This window comes from Lontra canadensis, unplaced genomic scaffold (genome assembly GCF_010015895.1).
Source record: "Lontra canadensis isolate GAN:19392208 unplaced genomic scaffold, GSC_riverotter_1.0 scaffold5, whole genome shotgun sequence".
Classification (NCBI taxonomy): Eukaryota; Metazoa; Chordata; class Mammalia; order Carnivora; family Mustelidae; genus Lontra; species Lontra canadensis.
The window spans coordinates 19,735,739-19,750,200 of NW_022630999.1; the positions used below are offsets into that span (position 1 = coordinate 19,735,739).

Sequence of the window (14,462 nt, forward strand, 5' to 3'; positions counted from 1 at the left end):
GAGAGGAGGAAAACTAGGGGCCCGCCCCAGACCCGTGCGCGTGGAGCACAGCTACGGCTCCATTGCACGCCCGGGACTACCGAGTCCCCGGGACAAAGTTGGTCCCCAGAGCTGAGGCACTCCGAGGGTTGGGCAGCCACAGCCCCGAGCGTCCCGCTGGGCTCCAACACTATCTGCACACCCCCGTGGAGCTCGCAAACTGTCGGGGGTAGTCCCGAGCAGAGCCTGCGGGCAGAGCTTGGTGGTGGTGGCGGTTGGGGGAGCTTGGGGGGGGGCGGGGCAGTCCCCCGCGCGTCCGAGCGCGCCAACCTGCACCTTCGCTCAGCCCATACCAGTTAGCGTCCAACTCGCCAACTCCCGGACTTTCGCAAAGCTGCCGCGGGCGGGGTAGCCGCGGAGGAGCGGACCGCACCATCGTGGCCCGAGAGGGGGAAGCGCTCGGCTCCCGGGCCCCCGCCGCTCCGGGGTGGGCGGGGAAGAGCCGTGACGAGGCCGGGGCCCGCGGCACCCAAAGTTCAGCCGCCGAGCTGGAGGGGGGCGGTGCGGGGCGAGCGGCTCGGCCGGTTCAGGGGCGGCGGCGGCGGCGGCGGCGACATCCTCCCCCGTGGCGGCGGCGCGGTGGCAGAGGCCGGCTCCCCGGCCGGCGAGCGGCGGAAGTGCCGCGGAGTTGGAGCGGGGCCGGCGCCGCGGCAGCTTCTCCTCGCCGGAGCTGCTGCCGCCGCCGGGCGGACGGGCGGACGGGCGGACGCGCGGAGCCGGGGGCTGTGCGGCGGGGCCGGCGGGGCGCGGCGGGGCTGACCGGCCCTCATGAGGCGGAAGGAGAAGCGGCTTCTGCAGGCGGTGGCGCTGGTGCTGGCGGCCCTGGTCCTTCTGCCCAACGTGGGGCTCTGGGCGCTGTACCGCGAGCGGCAGCCCGACGGCACCCCCGGGGGATCGGGGGCGGCGGTGGTCCCGGCGGCCGGACTGGTGAGCCCCCCGTTGCTGTGGGGGGTGGTAATACTCTCTCCCCGTATTCACCTGGAGCCTTCGGTTCCTTCCTCCACCTTTCCTTTTCTGCCTCCTTAGTGTCAGCCCCTGAGACTCTTCGGTTCTTCGGTTCTTCCCATTTTGGGGATTGGGAACATTGAGGCTCAGAGAAGGACAGGGATTTGTCCAGGGCCCCTGCGTCAGCCAGAGGCAGAATCAGAACTAGAAACCGACACTCCTGTTGCTCAGTCTGGAAGGTCTGTTTCTTACCTTAGGTTACCATCCTCCTTTCTGTCCCTGTCTGGTATCCCCTTTCCTCCCAGCATCTCTTGCTTTTGTAGAGTCCTGTCTGCATTCCTGTACCCCAGGGTGACTCCTTCAGGAGCTGCCGGTCCTTCTATTTAGTGTCCAGGTCTTTAATGCTTTTGCCCCCACCTGCTGATCCAAGATTGCCTCCTCAGTTCAGCCCCTTTCCTATTTTCCCATCTGCGCAATGGGACACCTGGCCTCCCTCCTCTCCCCATTTGTTTACCCTCCCCTCTCCTCTCCCTCTCCCTCCCTCTTTCCCAGACCTGTGGGTGCCTTGGAGAGTACAGAGATCATGCTCCCCTTGGAGCTTCAGGTCTAGGGGGAGGGAGGAAACTCTTTGTTCTTGAGGGACCTCCTGCCTTTGACCTTCTGGGAGTCCAGAAGTGGGAGTTCTGGTGGAGGGACCCCCAAAATTTCCCAGAGGCTATTTGTGCGCCGTGTGACCTGAGGATGGAACATCAGGTGCCTTCCGTGTCCCTTTGCAGAGTACCCATGATCCCTTTTGAACTTGTCCAGTTTGATTAGGTGCGTTGTTTCTTGCAGCCAAGACTAGGATCTTAATCGTTCCTGCTTCTGAACTCCCCCACGTGTGTGTGTGTGTGTGTGTGTGTGTGTGTGTGTGTGTGTTGTGTCACACATAGATATAGACTCATAGCAGAAAGCTCTGTCAGAGCACTCCTGCCTTCCCAGCTCCTGGCTCAGTCGAACTGTTTCACGCAGTGGGACATTTCAGGTTTTCTTAGGGCATTTCTTGGTCCCATGGGAAGTGGATAATTTGTCCGTCGGGGTCAAACTTGACTGATTGTTGGCAGGATGAGGGAAGAAACTGACTTTTGAGGTTGATGGTTTTCTCTCTCTTCCTGGTATCAGGCTGCTGCCTGGGCAGCCTGGCATCTTGAGCACAGAGGGAAGGCTGTTTGCCACAGGGCTGACCAAGATGAGTACGGCCTGTCACTCTGGGAATTGTTGTAAACCGTCCTGGAGGGCCTTGGTGATCTTTTTGGTAGATCTCATTGTTTGGATATTAAGCTCCTTCAACTCCTTCACTAAACCCTGAGAGACATATTAGACCTCTTTCCCTTAAATTCTGTATACATATGAGTTTTTCCTTCATGAAATTTTCCTTCTGTTCTTACCCTGTCCCAGCATCAGGGGCCAGAGGTCAGGGTTCTGTAACTTGATGTGTTTGTCCTTGATCATCTCTCATCCCCCTCTCTGAACCTCCCTTTCTCCATCCGTAAAATGTGGTTATTGGTCCAGGTCCAGCATTATGATACCATCAGTGAATCAATGAGGAGTACAGTGGCCACTTGTGCCTTTCCTGAGGACTGGGGTCCCTTGTAGCATCCCTAGCAGTGGGGGCTCCATACTGGACACAGCCCCAGGTCAAGGTGGGGAGTGTCCTGCCTGAGCACTAGTTCTCCTTTAGAATAGCTGTAGCCAGTTCTGAAATAGCTCCTGACATTCTGCCTCTGCCTGAAGAAAGCCCTCGTATTTCATTTGCGGTGGATGCCAGAGACGTCCTGATTTTCATTTTCTATAGACCCAGATGTGCAGAGAGAAGGTCAAGGTTAACTGCCAGTTTGGCTTGAGCTTTCAAAGTAAATTACTCACTTGTGTAAGAGGGAATTGATGGAGTAAGGCAGCCTTTTGGGCAAACAGATCAGGAAGCAACAGCTGGGCACTGCTTAGAGCCCTTAACTGGAATGGACAGACAGGCTCATCTGCGAGGGTCTAGTTCTCGTTCATTTCTTTTGCCCTGGAATATCACGAGGAGGAGGAAGAAGACGTGAAAGGGTGTGGTGGTGGGTATGGGGGCTATGGATGGCTTATCCTTCCTTTAAAGAAACTCGCCTTGCTTCCTGGGAGTAGCAGAAAGGAGCTGTTTCCCCAGTGAGAAGCTCTGCTAGGTGCTGTAGGATTCAGCATTCATCTGCTGTCTTTCAGGAATACTCTGCCAAATTTCCACACAGCCACTTTTTGTGTCACTCTCCTGCAGATGCACAGCACCGGGCTTGGCCCCCAGTGCCCTGTCTGAATGTCAGCTGGCCTTGAGGGAGGAGGCTGAGTTCTCAGAGTGGTGGTGTTCTGTCCCTCATCCCAGGGTGCTGGATCATGCGCCGAACGCGTCAGCCTGCTCTCTGGGAAATCTGGCATCTTGAGCACACAGGGCTCCTTTCGACAGGGCTGACCAGTTCGGAGCTCATCTTGTCACTCTTGTGATTGTTGAGCATCATCCCAGAGCACCTTGTTGCTCTTTTGGGGAGAAATGACTGCAGAGGCTCTGGAGGAAAGTCTGACAGGACTTTATCCACATGCAAAATATGTTCCCTGTGGGCTTGAGGGTTAACATACCCACTGTTAGAGCAGTCCTTTAACTCCTTGACTTCTCCCCTGGATTGAAGAATAAAGAGTTTCAAGTTGTGAGCATTTATCGTCTGCTAGAAAGTAAGCCTATAGAACTGTCCTGCTGGCTCATCCTAGGTATAGCTCTGGAGCCGGGTAGGGCAGCTGATTTATAAAGGACACACAATGCTTTTAGGATTTCAACATTCAGCTGGTCAGACAGCTGGCTTCTCAGAGAGTTGCAAAACTGAGCAAGAAAAGCCAGTCCTGAAGCCATCTTCACTCTATTTATTGATTTATTTAAAATTTAACTAGAGCCATCTTCATTTTAATTTAGGGGTCCCGCTCATTCCTAGCCCCAGTCTGTTTAATGCCTTGGTTTGATCCTGCAGTCTGTTTCCCATTCCAGACCTGGGAACTAGCTGTCAAACACCCATGTTAGGAAATGTGATGTAGTCTCCTCCCCCATTTCAGAGCCATAATCTCTTGTGAGAAATGACTTCATTGGATAATAGCGACTGTGGAATGGAAATTGGTAGCATAATAGAATACCAGTGACTTTAATTTTCAAGTATTAAGAGTTTTTCTCATTGTGTCAGAGCTGAACCTTATTCTTAGAACATCCAGAAATCAATACCTTGCCTCTCACCCCACCCCTTTTTAGTCTTCCTGGTGGCAGAGCCTTACCCATCAGAAGGTTAAGCACCATAGAAATGTAGCCTTGGAATGGTTTCTTTAATTTTCCACAGAGGGGCTGGGACCCTTTATCCTGCTAATCTCTTGTCTGTCTGCATGCCCAGCTGAAATCTGATGCCAGTGGGGCTGGGTTGGTTTGGGTTGGTTTCCCTGAGCAAATCTGGCTCCCTGCATTTCTTCTGTCATCCTAGGTTTGTACACTCCTCAGGAGCCCAGCTAAGGAAGGCCTGGGAACAGACGCTGGGGTTCTAGTTCCTCTCTCCTGCCCCTGAACTCCCCATGGGATCTTAGGAAAGTGGTTTAACCTCTTTGGGCCTTGGATCTCTCAACTGTGAAGTAAAGGTTTATATTCAGGAGAGGGAAGGTAGATGTGTATCATAACGGTGCTCCCCTCCCCTGGCCAAAGAGACTCGCTCACTAGTCTCTTTCCCACTAAGCCTGGACTTGGCTTCAGACTGTTTCTTCACATTGCTACCCAAGTGAAGTTAATGGCATGTTGAAATGTATTTGCGACATAGGGAATAGATCTTCTGTTAGGATGTTTCCAACTTGAACTTCGTGGGGCTCCATGAGTTTGTTTGGAAGCACATACTGCAAAGGTCCAAACAGTAGAAGTATGTTAAAACAGGCCTCCCTGTACCTAGGTTGTGACACAGCCACTACTACTTAGGGATGTGTTTATACTCTCTGAGGATGGTCAGTCTTTAATCTGTTGGCACCAGGGGCACAGTAACAAATAAGGGAATCAGGAATGAAAACGCAAAGACCCGTTTCAAAGATAACCATCTAGCTTGCTGATCGTACTTTGTACACAGTTGATTGTTACACAAGGATGGCATCAGGAGCCCATCACTGAAAAACACCCCGAGGCAAACTGGCGGCTCATGATGGTGTTTGCACTGGGTTCTGTATTTTGTATATATCTGACCCTCAGCATCCCATCTAGATATCCTGGCTTCCAGGAAGACTGAAATAAGTCTTGCTTCTCAGAGAACCTCTGTCTTCCCACCCAGTGCAGTGGGGAGAGGAGGTTCCCTGTACCTGCCCGAATTCCTTTGGCCAGCAAGTGCATCATGGCCTCCCCTTCCAGAAAAGTCTTGAAGGAGGAAACACATCCTCTTCTAGAATGTAGCACAAGGCTTGGTACTTGGAAGACGGTCAGAACGTGTTTGATGAATGACTGAGATGTGTCGGAGCTTCAGAAGTCATCTCGTCAGCCTCCTCGTTTTGTAGGTGTGGAAACTGAAGCCCAGAAGAGGGGAAATCTGTTCTCAGAGCGGGTAGTGCAGATCAGAACCTGGTTCTTCTCCACATTCCTGCTCTGTTTCCTCCCACATCCTAATAATTGATCCTTCTCTACCATTATCCCACATTAGTCAAGATCATCTGTCCTGGTTTTGGAGGGTGATACTTATTGCCCAGTTATTGACTGGAACTTATCTGGCTTTTTTGCAGATCCATTTTTATACATTTCTTCCCAAGTTTTTATAGCATTAAAGCAAGTAAAATGAATCAGATTTTAAGGTGGCAAAGGGATCCGACAGGGAAATTGAGGAAGTAAATGGGTGCATCGCATGCGGCATCATTACTGCCACCTGTGGCAAATGGCGCTCATGTGAGCTGAGGATCCACTTCAGATTCTCTGTCACTTGTAAGTAACAGAATGGACTGAAATGAGTAAGGGGATATATTAGCTCCTGTAATCATGATGGCTTCAGGTATGGTCTGATCTAGAGGTTCATGGCCTAGACTGAGCCCTTATGGTAGCAAAAAGTGGTTGTAGCTCTTTCCGATCTCATATCCATACCCAGATCCTGGAGGAGAGAGTCTGTCTCCTCTGGTAGCTTCTTTAGGAGAGAGGAAACTTTTTTCTCCTCGAAGTGCTAGCAAGATCTCTTTAGGTATTAACTGCCCAATCTAGATCTAATATGCTCTCTGAACCATTCACACTTGTCAAGAGAATGAGCTTCGCTGATTGACTTAACCCATCCTGGAGCTAGGGTGAGGCTCGGGCCATCCCAATTGTAGGAAGAACAGTTCCCAGAGAAGAATCCGAGTGCTTTTGTGGGGAGGAGGGGAAATGCAGTCTAGGGATGAAGACAACAGGTATCCATTCCAGAACCTCTACTGACCTAGTGTCTCAAGCTGTCACTACTGGGGGAATCAGGCTTGGTCCCTGAGGTAAAAACCTCTCGGCCTTTGTGGACTCAGCGTTGATCACTGTACCTTTAGTCTGGAGGTCTGTGTTCTCATCCCAGCTCTGCCATCCTTTGGCTGGGATGTTTCACTCTGGGAGCCTCACTGTCCTCCTGAGGAAAGCTGGAAAGTGGAGGCTCGCCAGTGAGGAGTAGAGGGCTGAGATAAAGTGTGGTTGGAAGCTGTCTTTATTCAGTCTTGCCTGTGAGTTCTGCTGCTGTTTTCCTTCCCCTCCCAGACGTCCAGAGAGCTGCTGCCCACCCTCCCTGTGTGTGTGCGCGCGCACACACACACGTTCAAAGTCAGTTCATTGAAAATTTCTCTCAAGCTGAAAAAGAACTTCTGTCTCTTCAGCTTCGACTTTTTTTCTGCCTGGCCCTCTTAGCTGGAGGAGGCGGAGTGTTCATACTTTGGAAGCTAGAGGAAGCTAAACAATTCAGTTTGCTGTGGTGGGTGGGTGTGTATTTATGAGTGTGTAGCTTTCTCTCCATGTGTCTCTTTCCTCTCTCTCTCTTATCTTTGGATGGTTCCTGTTTGCTGCCCTCTGCTGAGTGTAGATAGGAGAAGGAAGGGAAAAAAGCAGGCCCACGTTTTCCTTCCCTTTGGTTTTGAGAGAATTCTGAGCTTCGGATGCTGGATTTTCTTCTGTTTGCTCGGGTCATAAAAGCCCCAGCATTAAATGACACTAATAAGGATGGTGATGGTACAGATGACAGGGAGAATGATGAGGTTAATAATCGTCATCATAGCAGCTACCATGTGTTTGGCACTTACTCTGCTAGGCAGTGGACTACGAGGCCCTTTACCTGTACATCTTGTTAAATACTCCCAATTATAAACAGGAATGAACGAGGGAACCAGGGCTCACAGAGGTGTGACTGCTGGCTGAGGATGCATAGCCTATGCAGCCTGTGGTTGTGGAGCTGGTGTTTGAGCCTACAGGTCTCTGACCCAGGGCCTAAGCAGGACAAAGGACCCGTTTCCCACCCTGCCCTTCTATGTGTTCCTACAAGGCTGCTAGGGGAGCCCTGACGTCTGAGCAGATGGGAAAGACCACTGTTCTAAGACTGAACCTCTGCCGTAGCTGAGGAGCAACCCACGAAGTCAGTTGGTGGTGGCGCGACCTTTCGAGGAACCCTCGCCCAACCCCCACTGAAGCCCCATTGGCAGAGGGACTCCCCAGTCCTCCTAGATTGAGCCGCTCTGGGGCAGCGGATAGGGCTCTAGTTTGGGAGCTATACTGCTTGATTCTTTCTTGATCTGGAAAATGGAAACAGTGTTCTGTATGTATGTGTTGGGGCGGGGGTTCTTTCGGTGGTTGAATGAATTGTTGCTGGAAGCTGAGCAGTCTTGCTGCTGATCAGGGGTGGGAAGGAAGGTGTGTCTGCACAGGCTGCTCTTTGTACCCCACTCCCTCCCACTCTTCGAAATCTGAAGCAATTATTGAGGGCACCTTCCCACTTCCTACCCTAGGAAAGAGCCCAGCCCCTCTGCGTCCTTCTAGGAAGTATTCTTTGCCACCTCCAGGAAGTTTTTGGTTTTTTTTTTAGAGAGAGCTTGCATGCAAGGGGGAGGGGAGGGAGAGAGGGAGTGGGAGAATCCTAAGCAGGCTCCACACCCATTGTGGGGCTGGCTCTCAGGACCCTTGAGATCACGACCCAAGCTGAAATCGAGAGTCGAATGCTTAACTGACTGAGCCACCCAGGCTTCCCCAGGAAGTCTTTTGTGGTCACTCCAGCCCCCAGGAGTTGCTCACTGGTCTTAGGTCCCCTGAGCACTGATCTTATCATCTGCCCGCTTAGATTAGAGGACTTTCCAGAAATGCACCGCCTTGTGCTATTTCCTGTGGCTCACTCCTGGCACCCGTCAGGCTGTTCCTTGTCTCTCAGCCTCCACCCACGCTGCTCCCTTGCCTCTCATATCTCCTTTCTTGCCACCTGGCCCCTAAGCCTCACTCACCGCTGCAGGGGCAGCCTGCAGTTAGGTGGTCTCCTAAAAGGGCCCAGAGCCCCTTACATAAATGTATCATGCAGTGTAATTGTTTTTATTTAATCTGTCCAGAGTGTCGGCTCCGGAAGGCAGGGACTAAACTCTGTCTCAGTCACCCACTCTTGTTTGCCCAAAATATTTGCTGAGTGACTGAAGAAGTGAGGGAGTGGATGTTATGGCCGGTACCCAGTAACTTTCTGGCTGAGAGCAGGAAGCTTAGCCTTGAAGAACGGTTCTTTGCGGGTGCTTCGCAGTCCCTGGGGAGCCTGTTAGTGGGGACTCCAGGGCTCATGCTCAGGGAGCATGATGGGGCCAGTCTGGGGTGGGCCAAGGATCCGCGTATTTAACAAATTCTGTTGAGAGTCCATCCTGGAACTCTCGCCTTTCTGCCCACATCCTCAACTCATCAGTACCCCTGGGAGGCAGAGCTCACCTTCCCTAGGGGCCAACTCCATTCTCCCGAGGAGCGCTCTGGGACTGCCTTTGAACTTGTATTCCTGAGGAGTGTGTTTATTTGCAGTTTTCCAGGTTGGCAAGCAGTGCTCCCAGAGGGTTCTGTGGTGCCTGCTATTCGTGGCACTCTATCAGGTGCCTGGGGTTGGGGAACCGGGATCCAGGATCCGGCATCCGGGATGGGCTGGATGGGCGGTGCACTTTGAAAATTCCTCTGCCTTAGGCTAGGAGGACTCTCTGGGTGTCTCATGTTGTGTTTTCCCTGATGCCTGTGGCCTGTTGCCCTTCTGGGATGGGTGCTCTGCCCTTCTGCCTTGGGGGCAAGGAGGAGGTGCCTGGAAGTAGGGGTTGGGGGGGAGTACTGAACCAGGGCCTCCCTGGGAAGGTGTGGCATTAGGAAGGCCTATGCATCTCTCCATTGAGCCGGAAGGAGTGTGGGACTGGGCACAAGCTTCTCTGATCCCAGGCCCACCACTGGCATTTGCTCGCTTGCTCGGTTTCCCACTCGGGACTTCAGCTCCAGCCTGATTCTAAAATGAGCACAGTGGTCACTGCTCCACAGTGTCGTGAGGATTACAGTAACGATGAGAAAGCTGAGGTGCAGAGGGGTCACGGACATATCCAGGGCCACACAGCTAGGAAGAGATGGAAACAGGATTCCAGCCAGGTGTCTCGCTCCAGCAGAGCGCCTGGCCCCAGGCTTCTTCTGCTGCCTTGCCACCTGCTGGCCCTATGACCATGGGGGAATCTCCCTTTACCTTCTTCCCCAGGACCACACTTGCTCCCTCGGGCAGCCTCCCAAGAGCCCAGTTAACTGGGGTTGTGTGTGTGTACGAATCTCTCCCGTGAGTTACGGATGCCAGCTTCCTCCGAGGGGCCGAGGGGCCGGCTGTGAGGCAGAGGGTGCTGGCGGGGGCTTCTGGAGGAAGGGGGTTTCTTAAAAGGAACAGGTTGGAAACATCTGGTGGGGGAATGTATATGAGAATTACTTCCTGCTGCTGAAGCACATTGTATGTGCTCAACTGAACACTGTTATTTTAGTGTGTTTCCTCCTGAGTATTGATCCGCGGCAGGGGCTGACAGTGAGAAAATATATATGCATGTCTATTTGTGATATAATAAGTTTCTAAATCTGGCATCTAACTAGGGAAAAGTTTGTGATCATATTTTGGGGGTGTTGGGATCTGTAGTAGGATTCCTGGTCATTTTATTGACAATAATCCTTAATGACTCTCTCCTTCAGAGAACTTCATTTGACCTTTGTACAATTTTTTTTTTTTTTTTTTTAAGCCTTACCTGTATGCTTTAATGGAGGTGCAGACTGGGGCCTGTGGCCAGATGCAGCCATGTGTCTCCCATGGTTCACCCAGGGTTGGCCCACAGATGGATGGGCATCTTTATTTAAAAAAAAAATTTTTTTTTTTTTAATTTTGTTTATTTATTTGAGAGAGAGAGAGAGCAGGTAGAGGAGCCGGGGAGGGGGGGAAGGGCAGGGAAAGACTCAAGCAGGCTCCACACTGAGCACAGAGCCCTAAGAGGTGCTTGATCTCATGACCTTGAGATGGTGAGTTGAGTGGAAACCAAGAGTCAGCCAGTTTAACCGGTGGAGCCACCCAGGTGCCCCAAGGGCATCTTTATTTTTAAGTGCTGGAAAGTTGTCCCTACTTAACACTGGGATATTTCGCATTTAAAAAAAATTCTCACTTCTGGCTTCTGAGAAAAAATGTGAAAGTCTTGCTGCTGGGCCTGGTGTCACAGAACGTGTCTGGAGCTAGGCCACAGTTGCCTGCTCTAGACAGGCCTCAGCTCAAACCTGGGTTCTTCTTCCTTTCACATAACCAGCCTGACCTCTGGAGGTTTGTGAGTTTGGGAGCCCTCCTTTCTAACCTTTGTCTACTTTGTTCTGTTGATGTCCCCGGGGAGGCACAACAGGGCTTATGACCCCGCTTTACAGAAGAGAAAACTGAGATTCGAAGGGCATAGGGGACGTGCGTGACTAGTCACAGAGCCAGTAAGTGGAGGCTCGTCCTTTTGACTCTAAGCCTGATGCACTTTTTGGTGTGGGGGAGAAGATAGTTACTTGGAAATAGAAACATATAAACCTTAGGCTTTTGAACAAAGTCACTTAAGTTTATATCCAGATGATTTATATTCCAGCTCTGAGCCCAAGAACCATTCACCTTGTTTCTCTGTGTTTTTAGGTATTCTGAATTTGAGGGCTACCCTGTCTGATGAAGTTTGCTCCAGCTGTGTCAGGGGCTGCTGTAGGTTTGTTAGAAATGATGAGAGCACAAAGCCCACTTTGTTTTCTGCCTTGGACTTCCTGGCATGTCAGGAAACCTCAGAACGTGCATTCTTGTTACTGCCGGAGTGTTGGGAGTCTAAAAGGAGAGGAAAGACAGCTTTCCAGCAGGAATGGCACATGCTGCCTTCCCTTGTCTGAGGAGGCCTCAAAGGCCTCTGGGGACATTTCTGGAAAAGAGAGGGCTTGTGTGAGGGCTCTGAGCTAGCTGGGTGAGGCAGTTTAGCTGAACACAGCCACCTGTGTCTATGAGTACGGGACCCTTTGCCAGGGGCCTGGGTGGCTGCAGCTCCCCTCCCCCCACCTGCTTCAGGAACCTCCTTTAGAGGTTCCAGGTGGCTGCTGGTGTGGCAGTAGGGCATGGGGTGTTGGGCACAGAAGGTGCGGCAGCCAGTCCAGAGCTGAGAGTTTGCTCTCTGAGCCCTGGCTCCACAGCAGTGACAATAATGATCATTAATTTATTGAGTTCTTGGTGCATGCCATGTACTGGGCCCTTCTCAGTTCTTCAGCACGGTATGTGCTCTTACTGTTTTCCTTTCGCAGGTAGGAAGGCTGATGCCCAGGAAGCTGAAGCAGCTTCCCAGACCTGCAGGGGAAACAAGTGGTGGGACTGTGACTCAGATTTCTGACTCTAAAACCTGTGCTCTTAACTACCATGCTTTAGTGACACCATGGCAAGTCATGGAACCTCTCTTGACCTCCATTTCCTCCTTTGTAAAGTGGGGATTGTGTTCCTGGCATGCCAGACGAGTCCAGCTAAGAGGACTGGTCGGTGTTCAGACTTGCTTGTGCCCCTTGCTCTGGGCACTTGTCAGACAGTGCTTTCTGCTCTGTTCTCTTTCCTGCTGGGGTAGGCCGGTCTCCTCTGTTCTGGAGCGCCAGGGTTTCCCTGAGGAGTCCGCAGGGTATATGCCGAGTGTGCCTCCCTCCCCAGCTGGGATCCTGGCTGGGCTGCTGCCCTTCCTCTCCCCTGGCAGTGGGAGGCCTGGCCAGGGAACAATGGGGCACATTAAGAAGGCTGCCAGGTGCCAAGCCAGAGGTATTGAAGGGACATTTGATTAGTTTTAACCCTAATTGTCAGGCTTTTGCTCCTTCTTTGTAGCAGTTAAAGGGGAAGGAAGCTGGGATGGCTTTCCTATCTGTGTGGTTCAGTGGGCTCTCCTGCTTTGGGAGTGAGTATGCCTCTTCCACCCCCTCCTGTCCTCAACCCTCTCTGCTCTGTGTCTGTCTGTCTCTCCCTCCGTCTCCTGCTGTTACTATGCTGTGTGTGTCTCGCTCAGCAAGTGATAAGAGATGAGACTGAAGAATCCATAATTCCAGGGGGCTATCTTTCATCTTGCCCCATCTCCCTCCCAACCTCATCCTTGCCAAGAGGTCAGCCGTCTTTGGTTTGAACACCTTCAGTGAGAGGAAACTCAGTCTCTTAGCTCAGCAGAGTCTTAGGTAATCTGCTATGGCTCAGGGAGGCTTAGAGGATTTCTTGAGTGCCCACTATCTTTCTTTTCAGGCTCTTCTCAAATCTTTCCTTTCCCAGAAAGTCTTCCCTGATCTTTCCAGTTAGAATTAATATCTATCTCTTGGAAATGCTTATAGAATTTAATTTGTCTAGCTTTAGCGACACGAATGTTATAGTGCTATGTTTTGCTGTTTCTCTAGGCAGAGGAAAGTAATGTTGAAGGAGCTTTCCCAGTAGGACAGCCTATTGGGTGAGGTTCCAGCTGGAGAGAAGGGATCGCAGAGAGCTGCCATGTGGGCCTGGGCTTCCTCCTGTTTCTAGAAAGTCCATCTCCAAACTTGGCCAGTGTATGTTATGTATTCTTTCAGTCCAGAGAATATGTTAGGCTTCGTGGGCCATATGGTCTCTGCGGCGACTTCTCAACTCTGTCGTTGTAGTGTGAAAGCAGCCAGAGATAATACATTAATGAACAACTCTGCTGGGTTCCAATAAAACTTTATTTGCAAAAACAGGCTGCAGACTGGATTTGGCACATCATGGTTTGCTGACCCATGTTCTAGTCTCTTCCCAGTGGAACAAATGTGTTTCGATGCTATGTGACCCTAGGGGTGGTGAGGTCCTTCTCCCAGGACCCCCATCTACCATTAAATGGATGAATGCAATGTTATGGGTTGAATCATATCCCCTAAAAAGATACGTTGCAGTCCTAACCCCCGTACCTCAGAATGTGGCCTTATATGGAAATAGGGTCGTTGCAGATGTAATTAGTTCAGATGAGGTCATGCTCAACTAGGTGGGGCCTCAATCTCATACGACTGACCGGGGTCCTTACAAGAGAGGAGACACTTCGAGGGACAGGACCGTGGGGAGACTGAGGCGGAGACCAGGGTGATACTGCCTGCAAACCCAGGAACGCCTGGTGCCCCCAGCAGCTAAGAGAGGCACAGGCGTGTCCTCCAGAGGCTTTGGAGGGAGCATTGGCCCTGCCATCACCTTGATTTTGAACTTGTACCCTCCAGAACACCGGAACAATATGTTTCTGTTGTTTTAAGCCGCCTGCTTGGTGGTGATTTTTTTATGGTAGCCCTAAGACACACATGCTTGGACCATTTCCCATTTTCTCATCAGATTGTTTCATGGATGTGCGTGAGTGTGTTGGTGTGTTGTGTTCGGGTAGAGGTGGATAAAACACTCTGTAAGGCAGGCATAATTGTCATAATCTCTTCCAGCTACTTGGATTCCTTTTTAATTCGTGGAAAAATCCTCTTTTCCTATGGAGGATTAGCATATTACCCTGCATGTATGTATTCTTTAATGCCACTCTCCTTATTAACAGATCAGCCTCTTTTTAAAAAATTCTTTAACTTAGCTATTAGCCTGGAATACCAATGAGTAAATACTTGGTGCATACTGCCTTTCATTTAACTGTATTATCTTTCTTTTTCTGAGTTTCAGGTATAATGATTTCAGTCATTTCTTTTTGTTTTGGGTCCCAGCTTAATTGATTTGGGGGCCTACTTTGTGTTAAGTATAGAAAACAGCCCCTGCCTTCAGAGGGCTTTTGGTCTACAAGGGGCCTGGACAGGTTCTCAGTGATGTATGTACAAGGCAGGGCATACTGAAATACTGAAGGAGGGGTCAGCCCGGTGTTGTGAGATACCGTGGGTGGGGGAGCAGATCGCATGGGTTGAGGACATCTGGAAAGTGGTGACTTTTAAGGTGGCCCTGGGGAATGATTGAGGCCTCTCA

At 51.2% G+C, this 14,462-nt stretch overlaps 1 protein-coding gene across 1 annotated transcript in view; it reads left to right on the forward strand.

Moving 5' to 3' along the window:
- The first annotated feature begins 807 nt into the window (after window positions 1-807).
- Window positions 808-14,462, forward strand: part of GALNT10 (polypeptide N-acetylgalactosaminyltransferase 10) — a 208,962-nt gene continuing 195,307 nt past the window's right edge. The window contains exon 1 of the mRNA XM_032851627.1: window positions 808-966. Coding sequence (XP_032707518.1) covers window positions 808-966 — 159 coding nt within the window. The remainder of the gene's footprint in view (window positions 967-14,462) is intronic.